Genomic DNA, 22,031 nt, shown 5'->3' on the forward strand with positions numbered 1-22,031 from the left:
GGACAGAGCAGGAGGAGGAGGAGGAGGAGGAGGAGGAGGGCAGCGTGGGCACAGACCCAGCTGGGGCTGGGGCAGAGATGAAAGCTGCAGCCCGAAGGCGCCGTCCTCGTGGCTCTGCAGGGACCTTGGCAGCTCCATGGCAGCGGGGCCGGACCCTGCCCTGGGCTGCAGGCGCCAGCAGCTCCCGCTTATCTGGTGCCAGGACCGCTCTGCCCGCGGTGAGGCACCAGGACAGCACCGGTACTGGCACAGCTGGTGCAGAATGGATGCTGGCCCAGCCGGGGACACGGGGTCTGTCCCTTGTGGGGACATAAATCCACAGCTCCAACACTGTGAGCCCCGGACCTCACTGCTGTGCGTTATCTCTTGGCACAACCCAGATACCAGCTTCAAACATCCGCGTCAAGGCTGCTTGTCCTGGTGGCACCACGCCCAGGGTAGGACTGTCCCCTCCTCCCCAGAGATTCCCACTGGGGTGTGTGCATGTGTCCATGTGTGTCTGCACGCGTGTGTGCATGTGTATGTGTGTGTGCACGCATCTCTGTGGCCCAGCAATCACTAACAAGGGCACTGCTGCAGACAAGGCCAGCGCTGGGCTTTTCCATGCCCTGGGTTGAACACGGAGCAGCAGCTTCCTGCTCCCGACCCCATGGTGGGGGCTCAGGAGTGCATTGGGGTGGGGGACGGCACTGCTGGGGTGCAGTGGGGCCGGTGACTGTGCCAGGACCTTTTCCTCACTGCCCACAGGCACCGCAGGATCAGTGAGTCACGAGGCTGCACCCGTGGAGCCAGCAGGTGCCTGGCTCTGGGCATGGATCTGTCCCACCACCTCCAGCTGATGTGGGCAGCAAATGGGCCGAGAGAACCAAGCCCACGAGCTCTGGTCGCTGCTGAGGGGCTGCAGCACACGGCGCTGTGGCTGGTGGGGACAGGCAGGGCTCTGAGCTGCTGTCCCCTTCCATCCCTCTGTCTCAAGGCCCAGGAACTGAGCTCCAGCCTGGCGAGCTGCACGGTGTACTTCTGTCTGTCCCGGCCAGATGAGCAGAGCACGCATGGCCCAGCTGGGGTGCCTCTGCCTGCATTGCCCTCCCCAAGAACAGGACCAGGCACTGTGGGCTGCAAGTGACCTGCCCCATCCCCAGCCACCCTGCTCCCCTCTGCCCAGAGCTCTCCCTGGAGCATGACTGATCCTCGCTGTCTTATTTGGACAGTGCTCCATAACTGTGTGCAAAAATATTTTTAAAACTGGTTCTACCGACATCTGAGGAGGGGAAAGATGTGAGAAACAGGATCTTTTTGGGAGGCTCATGACTCAGAACTTGGAGCCGGTGGCAGAAAGTCAACACAAACGCCCTGATCGAGGATTAGCTTTGCCCCAGAGGAGAGCACGCTGTTGGGGGTCACCAAAAGCCCAAGGGCAGCCATGCTCCAGAGCACTGGGAAGGAGCTGTCCCAGAACCGGGTGTAGGTGCCAGGAAACGGCTGCCCAAACACTTGAGCATTTGTGGGAGTTGAGTCAGGGGTCAGAGTGGTGGCGGGGGGAAATGAGAAGCAGAGCCAGGAGAGCTCCGCCAGCCCCCGCGCTCCTGCAGGAGCCACCAGGGCTCGGTGCCACGTCGTGTTAACGCTGAGCACACTGGGATCTGTCGGAGTGCAGGAGCACGGCACCCACCCCTGCATCCCACCACCCGCGTGGGACGGGAGCGTGCTGGGGAGCCTGCAGGAGGGCCAGGCTCGTTGTTTTGTAAATTCTTCTAGTCATTTCCAGACATTGGCAAACTCCCCCGGGCACGCAGCCAGGCGGTGTGTGAGCCTCCGGGAAGAGGATGTGTTTTAAAAGCAATGTTGCAGCTTTTCCCATTAAGCAGCGCATCCTCACGGGGACCTAAACCCAACGGTGCCGTGAGCGGGCAGAAACCTCCTGCTTTCCTGCAGGGATGCCACCACCGAGCCGGGGCTCTGGTGCACCCCACTGCCCTCAGCAGCGTGACCCGCTGGCTGTACTTGTGTGCAAGCAGAGAAATCATTTATTAGATCCACTGATGCTCAGATCCTCAGGTCCTCTGACGGTTGCTCTTGGGGACGCCTTTGGATCCTCTGATGGTCGCGGGGAGACCCTTGAACGCACTGACGGTCCCAAGGAGATCCCCTGACGCTCTCAGGGAGATCTCACATCTCCTGGCGGTCACTCGTGGGGAGATCTCTGGGCGCACCGATGCTCCAGGGGAGACCCCCAGGCCCACAGATGCTCCCGTGGGAGCCCTCGGCGCGCTCTCAGCTCCGTTAAACAGCAGAAAACAGCCCCCGGCCCCGCGCCATCTCGTGGTCTCGGGGTCCTGCCCGCAGTAACCGCCCTCCCCGGCCCAGGGGCGCTGACAGGGCCGCGCTGCGGTGGCGGTGAGGCCGGGAGGACCCCGCGCTGCCCCGGCGCTCTGCCCGCCCGCAGGTGGCTCCGGGGCCGCGGTCCCCACCTGCGCACGGGCGGAGCGGAGGGGAGGAGCGGAGGGCCGGGGCCGGGCCCTCCCGCAGCCCGGCGAGGCCGCAGGCTCCGCCCCGGCTCCGGCTCCGGAGAAACTTTCCGTCGGCGCCGTACGCTCGGCGGGAGCCCGGAGCTGGGGCCGAGCCGCAGCCGCAGCCGCAGCCGGGGCGGGCCCGGCCCTATGGGCAGCGGGCGGCGCGGGGCTCTGCCCGCCGCGGTCATGTCCGCCCCGCGTGCACCTGCGGAGGGCGGTGAGGCCGAGCCCGGCCCCGCCGAGGTGTCCCCCCGGAAGAAGAAGGGCAGCGGCAAAGCGGGCGGGTTGCGGAGGGCCTTCAGCTGGCTGCGGGGCCGGAGGAGGAAGAGGAGGGCGGGGAGCCCGGCGGCTGCGAGCCCCGAGCTGCGAGGAGCAGGTGAGGGTGGGGACGGGGCCGCGGGTGGTGGGCACGGGGGGCTCAGGAGGGGGAACTGGAGGGGACGCGGCGGTCGTGCGGGTGGCCCTGGAGGGGCCGACGTGGCCGTGGAGGGCTCGACCCGAAGGGATCCGGGGGGTTGGCGAGGAGGGGTCAGGCTGACAGCGGTGGTGGCCGTGGAGGCGGCACAGGGCTCCAGGTGGAGGCCGTGGCGGAGGCCGAGGCGAGGTCAAGGTGGTGGCCAAGGAGGGGTCAAGGTGACGGCCACGGTCGGTGGCTGTGGGATTGTCTGAGGAGGGCTTGAAGTGGCGACCGAGGAGATGGCAGAGGAGGGCTAGCGCTGGTGGCCGCGGAGAGGGCCACGGAGGGCTCGTGGCGGTGGCTGAGGAGGTGAGGGCTGTGTCAGTGGTGGCCGCAGCAGCAGGCCGGACCCGGCAGGCCCCGGCGCGCTCTCGCCCCTGCCCCGAGGGCTGGTGCCGGTTCGCTGGGTCGGCTCTGGCTCTGCGCTGACTCAGAAGGTCGCTGTGGCTGAGGGAAACCTGGAGGCACGCCAGCCGCCTCCTCCTCCTCCTCCTGGGCCCGGTGTTTGCCGTGCTCCAGGTGTGGCCCTTCCTGTCCTCGATATGGCCCCTGCCCCGTCCCCGTGCGGTGCTGTCCTCCGTGACCCATCCGCGTCCCCATCTGGAGCAGTGCGATGTGTGGAGGCGTGCCGCGCTCCGCTCGCCGTGGCTGCTCCCTGGGGCAGGTGGCAGCGGGCGCAGGAGGTTGGCACAGCGGAGCGGCCTCTGTCCCTGCACTGTGAGGGATCCCGGCTGCGCCGCGCGGCCGTCCTTCCCGCAGGGTGCGGCTGTGTCACCTCCTGTGTCGCTTCAGTGGCACCCGGCTGCCGTCACCTGGAATTTTCCTCCTCCGTTTGCCCCGGGGAGTTAATTCCCAGGACTGTGGCTTTGAGAAGCCCGCTGAGATCCGTGATGAGGCCGTGGAAAGGTGGGGGGGTCTCAGGGGCCGGGCTGTGCGGGGGGTCCCTGAGATGCTGCCTGGGAGCAGCACACCGAGCGCGCACACTGCTGCGAGCCTGAAACCTGAGCAGAAAAAGCAAGCTGTGCCAAAGCATGTGATATTCCTCTCTGCAGGAACGCCCGCTCCAGCTCTGTCAACCCCCCTTTTTTTTTTTTTTTTTCTTTTTATTATTAATTATTTTTCCTGAAGTTTTACCGTTCACCCGCTAATCAGCAGTCAGGGCTCCAGCCTGCTCCTCGCGCTGTGTTAGCAGGGCAGGGTCACCCCGCTGGCCGTGCGTTCAGCATCCCCTCGGCGCCCAGGATGAGGGGCTGCGTGGTGTCCCCATGCAGTTGGCAGCGCTGGGGGGTCTGTGCCCCTATGGGCTGTGGGACCCCCAGCTGGTGGCTCCTGCTGCGTTTCCTGAGGAGCGGGGCAGCTGCGTGGACGTGCGGCGATGGCAGCGCGTGCCGGATTGAATCACCCGGCTGGCTTCAGTACTCAGCAGCCCCACCCTGGTTAACCGCCTCCGGCCCGGCTGCGCGCATCCCCAGGGCCATGCTGTGGCCTTGCCGCTCGCTGACCTCAGGCGGGTGCTGCGTGCCGCCCTTCCCTGTGTAACAGGGCCGCAATGCTCCTTGAGCAGCTGGGCAGACGGCGCCGGTCCGCGTTGTGCAGCGATGTCCTCGCGGTGCCGCGCAGTGCGGGTGCAAAGCTCGGCAGTGCCGGGCGCTGTGTGAAGCTGCGGGCTCGGCCCAACCTGGCAGCGTTTCCAGACATCGAGCTGGGAGCTGTGGGATGGGGAAGAGGAGCACTTAAGCAGGTCGCTGTGGGCTCTGGCTGCTGGTGCCGTGCTCTTGTCTCTGTGTCTGCGTGGTGCTGAGTTCTGCAGCAGCCGTGGCTCTCCGTCGCCCTCCGTTTGCGTGGTTGTGGCTGCTGGGCGTGGAGCGCAGCTGCGGGTCGGGGCTGACTCCTGCTCCCGACCTTGGTGTCATCCAAGTCTGGATTGCTCAGCACTGAGACCGCGGGAACCGCAGGATGAAAGCAATTCCATTTTGGATCAGCCCGGTGTTCCATCTGATTGGAAATGCCAGCTCTGGCTGCTCACGCTGCTGGGCTGGGGAGAGCAGGGATGCCATCATCCCCACGGGCAGATCTGAGCAGGGGAATAGCAGGAGCAGCCCCCATGGAGGATGGAACCCTCTCCTGCTGGATGCTTCCAGTCCCAGCACAGCCTGGAGGAGCGGCTGCAGCATCCGTGAGCACTTGGATGATGACCACGGGCGCTTCCACTGCCGCATCCCACTCCAACCCGCATTGGAGGCTGGAAGATGGAAAAAGGAGCAGAAATGGGTGAGCTGGAGGAGTGCACCCAGCCTGCTGCAGCCCTCGCTCAGGTCGTTCTGCCCTTCTGCAGCCGCTGCACTTCTGTGGTGCCCGCGGTGGCAGAGCTCCCCAGGGTGCGCATCTCCCTGCTATCGTGGTGGCTCTGGAGGCCGGGAGTGTTGTCAGCCCTTGGGGTGTTGGCTTGGGAGGACCCACGGAACCAAGGGCCCTCAGCTCCTGCAGCCTGCCCCGCGGCGCCGTGCGGCCGCTTTTCCCACTGTCTGCAGGAGGTGTTTTGGTTGGGAGCAAGGAAGCTGAAGGCTTTCCTCTGCGAGCAGTGCTTGCAGACCCACGGGGTGCTGGCAGCCCCTTCACCCTCAGCAGCTCTGTGTGCTCCGTGCTGCAGCCGGGCGGTGCGAGCAGGCTGCTGCTGCGTGGCGGTGCGCTGGGGTGTTAGCCCAGTTTTTGGCTATGGCTTTATATGGGCCTCACATCGCTCGTGATTCCCTGGCGAAGTGAAGGAATTGATGTTCCAGAAGCGCTACATGAGCGTTGGCTTCTCGTGTTTGATGCCAGCTTCGTGCAGCAGCAGCAGATTTCCTGAGTGCTGGGGTTAAGAACGCAGCTTTGAACACACGCGGCTGCTGCGCAGTGGGGCTGAGCTGTGGGGCTGTGTGCGCTGCTCTGATAGCAGCTCGGTGCCTCGCTCCCCGCGTCCCCATCTCCGCTGTCACGCGGCAGCACCATCACCGTGTGCTGTAAACGTGGGGACTGTGTCGTGGAAGGAGATCGTGGGGAGGTGCCCCACACCTCGCGCTGCCCGCTGCATCCGCGCGGTCACGAATTTGTTCGATCTGCAGAAGGCAGAGAGTGACACTTCAGAAAATGTGAACAACAGGAATCTGCCGGCCGGGCCCGGAGCCGCCGTGCCGAACAAAGAGAGGTGTGTCCTCAACCACAGCTATTCCACCTGGAGACAACTGCAGGAATTGCTCTCGCAAATAACGTTCCATAAGAGCCGATAAAACTATTCTGCCGGAGTCGTGTTTCCTTTTAGAAGGAAGGTTTTATTTCATAAGACAATATCATCATTGACTTCGTCTCCAGCGCCGGGGGGAACGCAGGCCAGCGGAAGGCAAGGAGCTGGGCAGGGATGAAGCGAAAAATCCTTCACCTGCCAAAGGAGCAGGGCCCCGTGTCCCTGCGGTGAGCGGCGGTGCCCCGGGGCGAGGAGCCCGGTGCCTCGCGCTGCTGCGGGCTGTGGCAGCAGCCTGAGCTGTGCAGTGCTGGCAGCCCGGGCTCCGGCTGCAACAGGAACTAATGCGAAACCCTCCTGGTTATGTATTGCTGTTAATGATTGGGGATCTCAAGCGGGGGTTTTGTGTCACCTTTGCCTCTCTGAGCTTTGCTTCCCCATTAAGGGAACAAGGGCTGAATTCCTTTCTCATTCAGGCAGCGCGGCTCCCACTCTGTTTGCTCGGGGATTGGGTCAGCGCGGGGACTGATCCTTCCCTGTGGGGCACGGAGGGGTCCCTGCCCCCCGGGACGTGGGCAGGGTGAGCATGTGACTGCGCCAGGATTGGTTGTGCTCGGAGCAGTCGTGCAGCGATGATGAGATCTGTACCTCGTTATCCGCCTCCCTGCCCCTCCACCCTGCTCCTTGCTGGTGGAGCTGGCTCTGACCTTGGCTCCTGCTCCCTGCAGGAGCCCCCGGAGCACCGTGGTGGTTCAGTGGGAGTTGGGTGCTGGAGCAACAGGGAAGTGTCTGCCTGTATCTGGGGCAGTGCTGCAGGCTCCAGCCCCCTCTTTTTGCAGGGAAGAGGAGTGAAAATGCTTCACTTCAAGAAGTGTTTGGTGAAGCTGTGTCATGGCAGAGAGAGGAAGCATGCAGCGCAGGGGTCTGCGTGTCTGCTTTGAAGCTGCACGCCAGGATGTGGGGTGCAGGATGCAGCCCTGCAGTGGAGTCACCCTGCATTGCTGAGCAGGGCGCTCTGACTCTTGCTCATGTGCCCGTGTCCTGAATTATTCCTGGGGATGCACGGTGCTGTGAGCAGGGTGCTGCTGCAAAGGGCCGTGCTGATGCTGCACCTGGGGGGTCAGGCTCCGTCCGCAGCGCGCGGTGCCCTCTGCCCCACTGAGCGCCGGTGGGAACCCGAGCGGCGTTAATTCCATGGCAGGGGAGGAGGCTGAAGTCCAAAGGTGAACTCTTTGTGGATCACCTCGGGAGGTCGGCACCGAGCGTCCGGTTGATAATTTTTTACATCACCTCTTTAGTCATAGTGCTGAGCCTTCACCACAAACCCATCCTTCCTATTTATCCGAGCCTTCACTGAATCACCAAAGGAACATAAACACTGCCGGTAGGAATTGCCCACCCTCTGACCAGCTGACCCCTCCCTGCCCTCAGAGCGTTTAATTTTCTCATTAAAGCCAGAAGGGAGAGCTGCACTTCACACGGGGCAGGCTGCTCGCCGTGCCCACGCATTTCGCAGCCGCCCGGCTCCGGGCTTGTCTGTGCAGAATCACTGCTGTTGCACCAGCGTCGCTTTGAGCTGCCCGCACGCAGCCCTCTCCTCCTGCCAGCTGCTTGCAAAAGCGCACGGCCGGAGAGCGGTCACGAGGCCGTGGGGTTGGGATCACCCGGGGGGAGCGGGCACGCGGTGCCAGCAGTGCACAGTGCTGTGTCCTCGTGCAGCTGGGTGGGCTCTGGCCCCAGCTTTGGGCAGCAGATGCTTGAACCTTCGTCGCCTTGCTGCCCCTGGGGAGGTCAGGATGGGGCTGTACCCTCGTGTCTGCGGGCTCTGGGACCCCCGCACCCTGGGACATATCTCCTGAAGCACCAGAGCTGTGCTCAGGACACGCAGAAATTGCTGTGGGCCCAACTTGGTGTTGCCAGTTCATGAGCTGGGATGGCTGCAGCAGCTGTGCCGATAGCTGGACCCGGAGAGCAGAGCGGGGCTGGGGGGGCTGTAGCCCCTGTGCCTGCGCTCCCACCCGCAGCACCCACCTCGATCCGGGGCTGGGAGGGCCGCTGGGCGCTCCTGGGAGGCCACTCCTCTCTGCCTGTGCCATTGGCTCCGGCAGAGCCGGCTGCGAGCTGGGCTCCCGTAGCGATGGGAGCGGGCGGCCGGGAGCCCTGTGCTGCGGGCCCCCCCGGCAGCCCCCTCAGCACCGCCATGTAGGGCCGCGGCATCCTCCGCCCGGAGGCGGTGGAGGGTGAGGTCGGAGCCATGGGCAACGCGTACCGCAAGAGGAGTCCCGCGGGCTCCCCCTGGCCATGGGGTCGGGCTGGGAAGCCGAGGGCAGGTAGGAGCTGGGGGGGGGACGTGTTGGCGGCTGGATCCGTGCCCTCAGGGGGCTGTACAGGGGAGTTTGGTGTCTGCTCGCTCCTGGGGTGCTGGGGACGTGGGGCCGGGGCAGGTTGCCGGTGGCTTTCTGTTGCTCTGAAGGAGCAGGTGCCTGCGGGGCAGCAGCAGCTGTGCTCCCACCGAGCTGGGGGTGAGGCAGGATCAGGGGAAAAGCCCTTGGTGTGCACGGGGGCTGCCGTGCTGTCTGCAGGCTGCCTGCTCACTGCTTTCCTGCGCTTATCAGGACAGCGATCGCCCACTCAGTCAGTGACCGATTTGTTTTTCTCAGCAGCATCCCAGTGGCTGGAGCGGGGACCTGGGGCTGCCGGCATCGCGTGGTCTGGAGCACGCCTGCTGGCATCCCCAGTGCCCTTCTTGTCCCAAGGCAAACATGTCACAGCCTGGGTTCAGCTCCTTGGCTGGGCTCAGGGAGCAAGAAAGCCGTGTGAAACTGCAAGATGTGGTTCAAGGTGACGCGTGGAGCACAGCGGGCAGCCAGAAGGCGCAGCCCTGTGAGGCCTCTGCAGGTCCCATTTGTCCTGGAGTGCAGGGACAGGTCGGGGTTTGCAGAGCGGGCGGCTCTGGTAATGCTCATGGTGCCATTCTGAGTTCTCAGCCTCATAACTGAAGGATAAAAGGTGTGTAACATCTGTAACAAAGCCTCCATTTATCCACACCATCAATTACCTGTTGAAATCGAACAGGTATTAAGCAAAGCAAATAAGTCCCAAGGAGTCAGCTGGGAAATCCCTTTCCTTAAGACTGTGGGGAAGCGAAGCGAACACCTCCCGCCCTGCAGGCTCCCCCCGACCCCTGTCCCTGCAGTCTCCTCTCCATCAAACCACTGGGGCTGGTCCTGCTGGGGACTGGTCCCCTGCTCTGTGCCAGCCCTGTGCTGCGCCATGAGGGGCTCTGAGCAGCCCCTGGCACAGCCCTCTGCTCCCATCCCATGTCTGTCCCCTGGGCTGGGGCATTTCTCTCCCAGGAGGAAGCTTACTGCCAGCCTGGCTGCTTTGCCAGCACCGTGCCTTGCTCCAGAGGTTGCACCCAGTGTCCCCCCACGGCCCTGGGGACACAGGCTGGGAACTTCAGGTTGGCTGCACCATGGTGGCGTGGGCAGGTTGGCCCAAAATGCGCACAGTGGGTGCAGCACCACCGGGCAGATGCTGAGATGGGTGAGGAGGGCTGAAGGGCATGGGGTGGAAGGTGCTGAGAAAACATGGGGCAAGTTCTGTTTGTTCTCTGCCACCGCTCCATGGCAACGGCGCAGCGGCCACAAAGCCAAAGAATTTGCATTGTGTCGCTTCAGCGTTTCGGAGGGCGCAGCTGGGATCACGGGCTGGGGGCAGGGTGCCGGCCCCGCTCCCTACCATGGGACTGCCCATTCCTGCCCTGACCAGGCCCCGGGGATCCCCGATTTCAGGTCTGAGGATCATTGCGCGTCACTGGTGTCAGGGCCAGCAGCATCCTGTGGTCCCCATCTCCAGCTGCTTGGCCCCCCCACTGCCCCTCGGTTCTCTTGGGGTGGGCTGATGTGGCTGGGGCTGGGCATGCTTCCCGCTGCTGCTCGGCTCTGCAGGAGTTTTGCTTGGCCAGCCACGTGCTTTCCGAGAATATTTGCAGGCGCTCCTCCCTGGACCCGCTGGCCGCTGCTGTGTAACCTTGCTCTCCTGGGGTTTGTTGTGATTCTCCCGTCCTGTGGGGTTCGGTCTCTTCCAGCCTCTCCAGACGCGGTGCATGGTGCGGTGCCCCGGCTGCAGGGCACTCAGGGGCAGGCAGGCAGTGCCCGGCGCTGGGTGGCTGCCCAGTGCCTTTTGATCTCAAGGGGCAGGAGCCATGGGACGGGGCTGGCAGGAGGCTGAGCTGCCCACGACCTGCTCCCTGCTCAGTGCCAGGGGCACCGCATCCTCAGCCTGAGCGGCTCAGGCCTGCTTCTCCCACGTCCCTCACCCTGTGCCGAAGCAGGGGATGGATGTATCTCTGGGTGCGTCCCCTCTGCTCCTCCCTGGGCTCCTTATGGCGGGAGCTGCATGGGGAAGGTCCCTGGCAGTCCTTGAGCACCATGGAGACTGAAGCCTCTTATCTGCTCCTTATCAGGACAGCCCCGCCAGGCCCTGCTGAGTCAGGGTGCAGGAACGTGGCGCCGGGCCAGGCTGCGCCCAGCGGGAGCGAGGTGCTGCGCAGCCAGCTGGGCTGATGGAGCTGCAGGTCCCTGCTACTGGGAGCCCTCAGTGCTGCTGTGTGTGGAGAAACCTGCAGGGTCTTGTCTCTAATCCTTTCCTGGATCTGCTCCCGTGTGGAGCACGGGACCTGCTGTGACAGGCACGTCTGACATTTGCAGAGTGCCTTCGGTCCCTGCGAGCGCTGGGCATGATGGCACGCGTCGCGGGGATGGACACGGGCAGCGAGCAGCGTGCACAGCACCATGGAAGGGTGCGTGGGAGGGGGAGGAGAGGAGCTCAGTGGAGGCAGAACAGCACTAACAGAGCTCTGGACTTTGGCACAGCTCGGCGTGGCTTGCTGGGGAGGGAGGAGGTGACAGCGGTGTGTCTGCAGCCAGGGGCTGCCACGCATAGGGCTCACCCCCAGCCCTCCCCTCGCCCGCTGTCTGCGCCCTTGCTCTCTGGCTGGGCCATTCCCGCCCGGATCCGGCTCCCGGCTCAGGCTGTATTTACCTTCAAACCTGTTTGGTGGCTTCTCAGGAGGGGCCGAGCGCGGGTGGGGACACAGCAGGAGGCCTCGTGCAATGGGCTGAGAGCGGGCACTGGGCTGGGAGCGGGCACCGGGCTGCCTGCGAGCTGTATGGGGCTGAGGGATGGAGCGGACCAGGAGGGACCCCGGCTCCCAAGTGTGTTGTGTGACCAGAGTACAGACTCTGTGCTTTTGTGGCTCAGCTTGTCCCCTTTCCACTGGTGTGCTCCTGCCCTACAGCAGCCATGAACCACAGCCCTCCCCCACGTGTGGTTTCCCCCCATCCCATCCCTGCCTGCTTTGCCATTTGTGGCCATTCACTTGCCCAGGGCACGCGTGGTAGTTTTCTGTGCTGTAATTGAAAGGAAGAAAAAGACCCACGTTTGTTTTCCCATTCAAAATGAATTTTATTTCTGTCTCTGCATGGGATTGTCTTTGAGAACAGAGCCAGCAGCGCCGTTCGGGTCGTGTTTATTTACTTTGTGGAGATGTTTTCCTGGCTGGAACATCAGCCCCGGAGCGAGGAGCAGGGCAGGCTGTAACCCTGCAGATTGCGCTGCGTGACAGCCAGGGGCTGTGTGGCCAGAGCCACCATCAATATTATTGTGCTCTTGTCCTGCCCTGAGACAGCTCAGCCCCAACGTGCAGACCCCATGCAGAGAGTCGGGGCAGCAACAAGGCTGGGGAGCTCCTGCAGCCCTCTGGACACGGAGGGACCACGCTGCTATCCCCGAGCAGCGGCTGCATTTACACACCTGGGCATCACTGTTTGGTGCCTACGAGCGCCGTTTGGTGCCCCATGGTGCAGAAGGGTCCCCAGTGCCACACAGAAGGGAAGGCAGCATCTCCTCCCCTTGCTCCTCTGGGACCTCACAGCTCCCGTGCCAGCTCCCCTGCTCCTCCTCCCCATTTTTCCCCAGTGAGTCAGAGGTGCCGGGCGGGCGCTGCCTGTTCCCCGCCGCAGGACCCGAAGGCAAGTCGAGGCAGTGCCGTGCAGGCAGCGATGGATGCGCACACCTGGGGGTGGTGGCCCAGCCTGCTGCTCGCAGGAGGTGCACGCGCAGCGTGGAGCACGGAGCCAGCGCTCACCCCTTAGCCAGAGGCAGCGGAGGGTTTGTCCCTCTGGCTCACCCCAACGGGAGAGCCCCATGGCTCAGCTGTGTCCCTGCAGTGGGACCAGCACCGTCTCCTTGCAGCATCCTCAGCTGCGCAAACTCAGCTGCGCTCCTTTGGGGTCTCAGCCCTGGTCTCTCCCTCCGGACCGTCCCTGCTGTCAGCAGCGCCTCACCTGTTGGACGCCAGGTCCCGTGCAGGAAAACCATCCTTGTGGCTGTCCTACCTGCCCTGGGCAGGACCCAGAGTCCTCCTGCTGCAGGATCCGGCTGCCACGTGCAGACGAGGCACGTGTGTGCCAGGTTGGAGCGGGAGAGCCTGGAGGGGACGGGTCGATCCAGGGCGCGTCGCAAGGAATGCGCGAGGGCCGGGGCGCCAGCTCTGCACGGGCGTGTTGCTGCTGGTGTGGGCTGCAGCGGGAGCCTCTGCTGTGGGATCCCCGTGTGCTGGGCTGCGGCTCCGTCCTGCTCCATCCTTTGCTGCTGCGGACGCTGAACCCTTCCTGCAGCGCAGCATCTCCCCCCGCCGTGCTCACGCTGCCCGCAGAGCAGAGGGCACCACGTGCCGCCTGCTTTGTGCACCCTCAGCCCTTTCATTATGGCCCTTTTCCATTTGTGCTGTGAAAAGAGCTGGGAGCGTCTGCCTGCGGCCGCCGGCACCTTCTGGCTGAGCGCGTGGGCAGCGGGGCTGATCCTGCCCTGCCACGGGGACGGTGCTGTGCCTCCGCCGGCTGCGGGGTTAGGTGTGCAGGAGCTGCAGGGAGCTCTGCGCGTTGAATGGAGGAGATGCAGGGGAGGAAATCCCCAGCACTGAGCTGCACCACCAGGCCGGGGCCGCGCCCGTAGTGGGGTTCATCTGTGCCTTGGGTAACTGCTGTGCCCGCAGCCAGACCCGTGTTTGGCTGCAGCAAGCTGGTTGCACAGCCCATGGGGAGCTGCTCCTGCAGAGGAAGAAGGCTTTGCCCCACCTGGATGGTGCTGCTGGTGCGCTGTGCACAGAGTGGTGTGGGTGCTCCCTGCCTCTGCCTGCGGTTCTATCCCCTTGTGCGTGGACGCTGCGGCTGCCAACCCCCCCCTCCCCGCCTGCCCCAGCGGCTGGAGCTACTGGTTAGACTGGTCTGAAGCCCGGTTATCCCCAGCGCCACAGGCCTCCAGTGACCGTGATACTGCTGTGCTGGAGGACACGGTGGGGACGTGGGGACACCGGCCCTGCCTACCACACTGCAGCACATCCCAAGGGTTGATGCTTGGGGACAAAAAGCCTCCCAGCTCCTCCCAGTTGGCCACACTGGGGTGGAATTCAGCCCTGCCGGTTTGCAGGGCTGCTGTGCTCGGTGGGGACCAGGCGTGGATGGTGTGGGTGATGCGGGGGGATTCCCTCTGGGCACAGGAATTTTGGGGGAATTCTCTGCACGCATCTCCATGCCAGGCAGGGTGCGTCCCCCACACGCTTCATGCAATAGGGGAGGGAGGGCTGGGGGTGAGCGGGAGGCCAGAGGAGGGGCCCTGCTTCCTCCTCCCAGCACCGGGAGCGCGGTGGGAGCAGCCGGGGCTGTCCCCTCCTGCCGCCGCGCATCCTCCCCCCCGGCTCCGGCCTCTCCCCGCGCAGCCGCTCCGCCGGGCGAGCATCCTCCCGCCGGGCATCCTGCAGCCGGGTCCTGCGGCACGGACGAGCGTGGGGAGGAAGAGCTGGGGTCTCGGCATCCGTCCCCTCGGCACGATAGGCGGCAGCAGAGCCTCGGCTGGGGGCGGCGGAGCCCCCCTCCCGTGGGGAGCAGACCCTTTTCCTGGCCACCATGGTGGTTTTCATGGGCAGGAATCTCTCCTCGCTTCTGGCTTTCTTCAAGAAGAAGGGTGAGTGGAGATGCGGAGGAGAGGAGGGAGGGAGAAGCGCTTCGCTTGTCCTCACACAACCCCGGAGTGCCCCGACCCCCGCGTGCCTCGGGGGTGTCCCTGCAGCAGCTGCCACCCTGAGGAGGGCAGCGAAGGTCACCGGTCCCGTTCTCACCACGGGGACGTGCAGGGCACAGCTCAGTGCACCCTACACACCATAAAGCAGCTGAGCCCACGCGGGTGGGGGTCAGGCGAGGGGCTGCCGGCAGGGGGGAGGGCATTTCTTAGGGGAAGAGCAGAGAGGGGGGGGTTGTGGTTGCCTTGTGTCCCTGCACGAGCACAGGGGACCCCAAAGCCCCGCCACATGCGCTCCGCACCCAGCCAAGCCCCTGGGTGCCGTGGGTGCTGGTGGAGGCAGCTGGCTCGGCGGTGCGGCGCGGCAGGGTGGGCTGGCTCCATTGTTCGGGGCCTGCTCTTTGTGTGCTGGAGCCGAGCGTGGCCGGGGCCGGGTGTGAGCCACGCTGGGGACAGGGCCTGGGTGCGACAAGGCAGCGGCCGTCCCAGTTGATGGTGGTGGATGCCAAGCGGTGGGTGCCCGCATCCCCGCAGTGCTTCCCTCCAGCCCCGCCGTCTCCTGTTGTCTCCCTTCCTTTCCCCTCCTTTCCCCTCCCTGCCTGAAGTTGTTTTTTTCCAGGCAGGAAGAGCTGGAGGCTCTGCGGGCGGCTGAGGGTGGACAGAGCGAGCTGGGCCGTGCCCATGTCCCTGTGTCACCCTGCCCCAGCGCTGCCTGATGCAGCCCCTGGTGGGAACCAAAGCTGTGGGCAGGTGCTGGCCATGGGCACCGCTGGGTGCTGGGAGGGATGGGGCTGTGAGATGGGTGTGCAGGGCCCTGCCTGGCTGTGGTGCGGCATGTGGGGCTCTGCCACCTGGTGCGGCCATGGAGGGGGCACAGCAGCCTCAGGGGTCCCCTGGGGACTGTGTCATGGTTTACATATTCTGTACCAGCTTGGGGGTAAATGCCTGCTCTCTGGGGCTCTTTGCAAGGCCTTGAGATGATGCAATCCTACAGAAGGGAAGGTCTTTCTGTCCTTCTGTCCATATTTGCCCCTTTGAGCAGCCTGCAGCCCCCACAGCACACTGCTTTGTTGGCCCTCCAGGGAAGGTGCTGGGCAGGAGGGCAGCGCTACGCCCCAGCTCCATGCTGGCTGCTGGGGAGGAAACACCGCATCCCTCACTGCGCAGACAGCCTGACTCGAGCTGATCGATCGGGCAGAGCTGGAGGGATGGGGCTGGTCCCGTGCTCTGAGCTCATGGGCAGGCTGCATCCTGCCTGGCTGCAGGGCCGGGGGCTGCTCGCATGCAGAGAGCTGGTGGGTGACCCCTCTGCTTTTGCAGGTGCTGCCAAGACCGAGAACGACAAGCGGCTGAGCGTGCAGTACAAGCCGGGTGAAGAATGCCCCGACAACGTCTTCTTCCCCAGCACGCGGCCCCCGCACCTGGAGGAGCTGCACAACCAGGCCCGCGAGGGGCTCAAATCCCTGCAGCACCAAGGTAGGTGCTCCCAGCCCCACGGGCCCCCGCTGTGGGGCGATGTCCCCAGGGCTGCGGGATGGTGTCCCCAGTGCCCCGGGCAGCTGGCTGGCCTGCCCGTGTGGGCGGTGCTGCAAAGAGTGACCAGAGTCCAGCACTGGGGGTGGCACCAGTCGCTACTGCCCCACTGCCCTGGGGGGCACGGGCTGTGCTGCTGGGCTCAGCAGCTGCACGCTGACCCCCTTTTGTCCTCCCACAGAGAAGCAGAAGCAGACCAAAAGTGCCTGGGACCACGGGGACACCAACAGCCTCCAGGTGAGCATGGGAGCTCTGTCTAGCCATGCCTGGGGCTCTGTGGGGGGTGAGATGATTGGGGTGGCCCCCCTGCACAGGGTGGAGGGCAGTGCTGGGGCCCAGAGGAGGCAGGGATGTGGCTGAGGCTGGGGCTGCAGGACCAGGTTGGGGGGTTGCAGGGCAGGAATGGGCCGTGTCCCCCTCGGTGTTGTCCCATTTGCCCCCTCTCTGTCACTGTCCTCAAGGTCAGTGCATCATGCTCTGCCTCGTGTGGCTCTGCCTATGGCCCCCCACCGTGCCTATGTCCCTCTGACCCCCCTGTCTGCCCCACCAGTGTCTCCTGGCAGCACTGAGTGAGGCAGGGAGATGGGTCAGTGTGACGGGGATCACTGGCCACGTCCAGCCCCATGGAGGGGCCCCTCCCTGGCTGCTGACGGACGAGAAACTCCCACTCTCTTGGCTGAGCTGGAGTTTGCTGCTTCCCTGGGCTCTGACCCCACTCCCAGCGCCTCACCCACGTATATTTGCTTAAACTGCTGCCTCCCTTTGGCTCTTAGCCACCTTAACCCCTTAGAAGCAGGCAGTGAGGGCCTGGGAGGAGATTCACAGGGCTGTCTTGTCCTGGCCTCTGAGAGATGCTTTGGAGGGACGGGGGGGCACAGAAAGCCATGCTCATTGCGAGGCTGTGAAGCCAGAGTGGCACGTATATGCCATATTTCCCCTGGCATGGCCACCCCATAGCCTGCCCCAGCCCTGGGGCAGTTTTGGCTCAGTGGTGATGAGGATGATGCTTCCCTCTGGTGTGGAGACAGGGCGGTGCTGGCCCCTCCGCCCTGCTGGACCTGGCTCGCCTGCTCTCTGGGGTCCGCGGGACTACGTGGGGTCCCTGGGGCTGCTCCCAGCCCCGCTCCTAGTGGGAGGACTCTGGCTGCCGGTGTGGCTGACTCAGCCTTTGGCCCTCGGAGTAGCTTTTGTCTGGGCTGTGGAGTCAGTTCGCGGCAGAGAAGGGGCCTGGAGGGGACAGGGCCGCTCCTTCCCCGCAGCCTGGGGTTCTCCTGAACCCACTGTGTGTCCCCACAGTCCTGCGCGTTGTCGGAGGATGACAGCGTGTCCTTACGGAGCCGGGCGGCTTCCTGTGTCACCGACAGCGCCTCTGAGGACGCCCTCTCCATCCGCTCCGAGATGATCCAGCGGAAAGGTGCCGGGCTGTGGGGGCAGGAGCCAAGCGGGTGTGGGGGGCTGGGGAGCCTGGCAGGAAACCCTGGGGGCTTTGAGGCTCAGAGCTTGCATGGCCATGAGCTGGTGCAGGGATCTGGGGGCCTTTGGAGGGAAGAGAGCAGCTCTGACTGAGTCAGAGGCTGCCACGGGCACTGGGATGGAACTGGCCATGGGGACAGACAGGGGCACAGTGTCTCCTCTCCGCTTGGCTGCCGATGCTCCCTGGGCTGTGCTGGGTATGTGACCAGCAGTTGGTACTGGGCTGTGGACACCGGGGACACTTGGCCCAGAGCTCGTGTCACACCAGCTGGACTCACTCACACCTTCTGCAGGTTCCACCTTCCGACCACATGACTCTTTCTCCAAATCTTCGGAGAAGACCGGCAGGAAGAGGAAGGAGAGAAGGACAACGGTGCTGGGCATCCCCCAGCACGTCCAGAAGGAGCTGGGTAAGTGCAATGAGCAAAGAGTTGTTCTAGGGTCCAGTCCCATCCTGGGGCTCTGTTTGCCTCAGCTGGGTGCATCTGCCTTGAGATCACACCTGGCTCATTTCTCCCTGCTCCCAGGTCTCAGGAATGGCCAGGAGAGCAGGGGACGTCCTGCAGATGGGCACGTGGGCAGCCGGGCACCGCAGCCCCTGCTGAACGGTGTCCAGGTCTCCGGCGACGCCATCCGCATCCCCACCATCGACGGGAACCTGCCAGCACTGGATGTCCCCAGGGGTGCCCGTGTGCGCCTGGGAGCCTTGGAGGAGACAGACACGGCCCTGCAGAAGCACATTGACCGGGTTTACTACGACGACACGTTGCTGGGGAGGAAGACATTGGCCAAGCTGTCGCCCATGGTGAGGCCGAAGTCGCTGGCCGTCCCAGGCATGACCACCAGCGCCAACCCCCCGGAGCTGCTGAGCCCCGTCATGTCCATCTCACCCCAGGGCACCTACATGTCCAAGATCATCCCCAACGCCATCCTGCCGCCTATGGTGGACGTGGTGGCCCTGACGCGGAGCAGTGTGCGGACACTGAGCCGCTGCAGCCTGGTGTCATCCAGCCCGGCCTCGGTGCGCTCTCTCACTCGCTTCTCGGAGCACAGCACCCGCAGCCGCGAGCCCTCCTCCTCCAGCGACAACTGGAGCCACTCGCAGTCCACCGAGACCATTGTCTCCAACAGCTCCACCATCTCCTCGCAGGGCGGCTCTGACCGCCGGCAGGCTGAGGCTGGGCTGTGCAGCGAAGCCGACACCGCACGACGCTCCGACACCGATCAGATCAGCGTGTACAGCTCCGCCAGCTTTGCCAGCACCTGCTCGAAGCCTGCCACAGCCACGGTGCACACTGCACACGGGCTGCTGGCCGTGGGGCCCCGCAGCATGGGAGGCAGCAGCGGCCGCACGTCCCCCGCCTTCAGCACCAGCAGCCAGGCAGAGGGCTCGGACACAGGCAGCCTGGCAAGTGAGCGCTCCTCGGCACGCAGCGTCTCCCTCAGGAAGATGAAGAAGCCCCCGGCACCCCCTCGCAGGACCTTCTCGCTGCATCAAAAGGCAGAGGGGGAGCACAAGGTTGTGGGGCTGCCCCCCAAGCCCGACCGGCGGCCGCAGCAGGCGAGCGATGTGCCCTGGTCCCCGCACCCTGAGCCCTTCAGCCCGACGGTTGAGGATGAGGTCTTCTCCTCGTCACTGAGCGAGACCAGCAGCGTCCGCTCTGAGAGCCTGGCCGGGACCAACTCCCCCAAGACCTCGCGGGGCAGCCCTGGTGAGCGGGGCATAACGGTGGTGCTGAGGGAATCCTCAGCTCAGCCCAAGTGGAGCTGCCCAGATGGCTCTGATCGCACTATGTCACCCTCCAGCGGATACTCCAGCCAGAGCGGGACGCCCACGCTGCCCTCCAAGGGGCTGGGACCCCCGGCCACATCCCCAGGCAGGGCCCAGCTCCAGAAGCCGGACCGGGTCTGCTCCTTACAGTCCCCCGCGCTGTCCGTCTCCTCCTCCCTCACCTCTATCTCCTCCTCGGCCTCAGACCCGGTGCCCTCTGAGACGCCGCACTGCGTGCAGAGCCGCTCGGATAGGTTCGTCATCCCGCCACACCCCAAGGTGCCCGCTCCCTTCTCCCCACCACCCACCAAACCCCAGGCAGCAGCCCCTGCTGCCCCCGCCGGCCCCCTCACCCCTTCACCAGACCCATTGGTGCCCAGCACCGCTGGGCAGGAGCCCTCCACCAAACCCAGCACCAAGTCACCACCGCCATCGCCACCGCCCGCCTACCACCCGCCTCCTCCACCGGCCAAGAAGGCAGAGGTGAGCCCCGAGGCTGCCTGTGAAGCCCACACGGAGGCTACCTGGCCCCCACCGCCCCCCCCAGCCCCGGAGGAGCACGACCTGTCCATGGCAGACTTCCCCCCTCCGGATGAAGCCTGTTTCTCCAACCTGCCCCCGCCTGATGCTGTGCTGACCCCAGCAGCCGGGGAGAACCACACGCCAAGCACAGTGGCCGCATCTTCCTCCTCGACCACCATCTCCTCGCGCATCCAGCAGCAGGGCTCACCGCCATCCCCCACCACGCCACTTCCCGGAGCCACCGTGCCACCGCCTGGGGCCACTGTACCCCCACCGCCACCTCTTCCCCCGCCATCAGCTCCTGCTTTACCACCCCAAATCTGCCTTAAGAAGGCAGCGAACGGCTCCCGGGCAGACACCAAGAAGGAGCCAGCATCACGCAGCAAGAGCGGCCCGGTGCCCAAGGAGGACGCCAGCCTGCCCATCGTCACGCCCTCGCTGCTGCAGATGGTGCGGCTGCGCTCCGTCAGCGTGGAGCCGCCTGCTGTGACCGAGGAGCGCCCGGTGCCGCAGAAGCCCGTCCGCCGGGCCCTGTCCACCCGGCAGCCCAATTCTGCCAAAGATGCGGTGCCTTCAAACCCGCTCCACGCCGCTGTGCACCTCAAGGCCTCCGCTGCGTCCTCTGGTGAGGCCTCCGGGCTGGCCACAAAACCCCTGGGCAGCAAAGCGGCTCCTCCTGGCCTGGAGGTGCCTGCCAGCGATGGGCAGCTGCCCCCCAGGCACAAGTCCCCCACCTCCACCGCCAGCTTCATCTTCGCCAAGAGCGCCAAGAAGCTGGTGATCGAGACGCCCTCATCCCCTGAGGCACAGGCTGACCTGAAGAGGAACTTGGTCACCGAGCTGATGAATTTCTCCGGGCAGCGCTCAGCAGCCCCGGCTGCAGCCCAGCAGGGCCCAGGCAAGACACAAGTGCACCGAAAGCCCGGCAAGGTGCCCCCTCCTGTAGCCAAGAAGCCTTCGCTCGGCCTGGGGCCGTCTCCATCACCCCTGAGCCCAAAGGCACCGGAGGCGCTGGGCTCCCCCACGCCAGAGGGGAAGGCCAAGGCAGTGGCGGTACAGGAGGAGAGCAGGATGGGCAGCGAGCCGGCGGGGACGGCTGAGGGAAGGAGCGCTGCGGTTGCGGAGCCACCAGCACAAGGTATGCGGAGCAGGAGGGCTGGGGGTGCTGGCTGAGCCCTCTGTGCATGCTGGGGGCTCCTTAGCCAAAGGAAATGTCAAGGGTGATGCCCGAGCCATCAGCTGGAGCTGATGGAGCTGAGTGTGAGTGCTCATGGCAGGGGGACCCAGCACAGCGCAGGCTGCACTGGGGCTGCTATGAGACACCAGGACAGCGAGGCGAGGGACAGGCCTGCGGGAGGCTGGGGTGCAGGTACAGTTCCCTGATGGGCTCTTCCCTCTTGCCTTGCAGACAGACAGGGAGAGACGGCCTGAAGGACGGAGCTGCAGGACTGGTGCCCCCACGGACAGGAATCCAAATCTCTCAGGGACCTGGGCAGGTCAACAGATGAGTGTGGAACTGGCAACTAACTTAACACAGGAAGCAAACAGCCTTAGCCTCCATGGCCTTGATGATATTTATGCAAAAATGGTGTTGGTTTCACTTTCCTAAGTACTACAGCTTTATTTTGCATTATTTTTTTGTTACTGGACTCGAGGCCTGTACCCAGAGCCAGCGCTCCTCCCTGCTGGGCTGCCGCGTGGCTTGCGCGTGTGGAGCAGAGCAGCTGCGCAGAGAGGAGGGCGAGGGGCCGCAGCCGCGCAGGCGAGGACGCAGGAAGAGGATGGCCCTGCCCGAGCACGGAGCTGGAGCCACTCTGCTCTCAGCCAGCGAGGAATCAAAGCACTTTGGACAAAGGAACTGGAAGGCTTCGGCCACGGCCACCCCTGGGAGGACTTGGGCAGCAGAAGCAGCGTGAGGCAGAGCCCTGGATGGAGTGGAACGGGGCTGCAGCCCTGGAGAAAAGCAAGAGGGGGCTCTTGGCCAGCACCGCTCCCTGCCCGCAGCTCGTCCTGCTGCTGGGCACAGCCAGCTGGGAGCCATGCGGCTGCAGCGGGAGCCCTGCGAGCTGGCATTCAGGCCCCGGGCTCTGGGGTAGAGCCTTGATTTCTGTTTCTGTAAACTTTGGTCATATTTTGATTTCTTTGATTGTAAGAAAAAAAGACAAAAAAAAACAAAACAAAAAAAAACCAAACCAAAACCAAACAACCCTCTGCCGCCAAGTAGCCCCTCAGAGCTCTGTACCTGGCTGGTAAAGATGATGACCGAAGCTCACTGCCTCCTGTGCTTCCTGGCTTAGGGCCTGGCTGCTGCCAACCATGGCCTCACCGTGTCTCAGTGCTACGCAGCTCTGGGGCACACACAGACCCTGAAGGGGCTGGCTCCTGGCCCATCTGTCCCCACACTGGGGCAGAGATTGGGCTCCATGTTTGGCTTCTCCTGGCAGCGCTAAAACACAGGAG

General features: G+C 64.6%; 1 protein-coding gene across 4 annotated transcripts; it reads left to right on the forward strand.

The window, feature by feature from the left end:
• Positions 2,573-21,838, forward strand: KIAA1522 (KIAA1522 ortholog). Of its 4 annotated transcripts, none has more exons than XM_021375432.1 (7): positions 2,573-2,889; positions 15,593-15,748; positions 15,987-16,042; positions 17,102-17,219; positions 17,572-17,688; positions 17,806-20,709; positions 20,980-21,838. In XM_021375432.1, exons 1-7 carry the CDS (start codon positions 2,661-2,663, stop codon positions 21,000-21,002), a joined length of 3,603 nt encoding a protein of 1,200 aa, XP_021231107.1. In that variant the 5' UTR covers positions 2,573-2,660; the 3' UTR covers positions 21,003-21,838. The 4 variants fall into 4 exon arrangements, with proteins under 4 accessions (XP_021231107.1, XP_021231109.1, XP_021231108.1 ...); XM_021375434.1 differs by lacking the exon at positions 2,573-2,889 and adding an exon at positions 4,115-8,520; XM_021375433.1 differs by lacking the exon at positions 2,573-2,889 and adding an exon at positions 8,611-9,984.

Source organism: Numida meleagris, chromosome 22, assembly GCF_002078875.1.
Source record: "Numida meleagris isolate 19003 breed g44 Domestic line chromosome 22, NumMel1.0, whole genome shotgun sequence".
Taxonomy (NCBI): Eukaryota; Metazoa; Chordata; class Aves; order Galliformes; family Numididae; genus Numida; species Numida meleagris.

Bases quoted from the DNA above. Each gene is read 5' to 3' on its own strand.
- KIAA1522 (XM_021375432.1), top strand. From the start codon at position 2,661: ATGGGCAGCGGGCGGCGCGGGGCTCTGCCCGCCGCGGTCATGTCCGCC. The intron at 16,043-17,101 runs GTGAGCATGGGA...GTGTCCCCACAG, and splicing joins GGGACACCAACAGCCTCCAG to TCCTGCGCGTTGTCGGAGGA. The intron at 17,689-17,805 runs GTAAGTGCAATG...CCCTGCTCCCAG, and splicing joins GCACGTCCAGAAGGAGCTGG to GTCTCAGGAATGGCCAGGAG.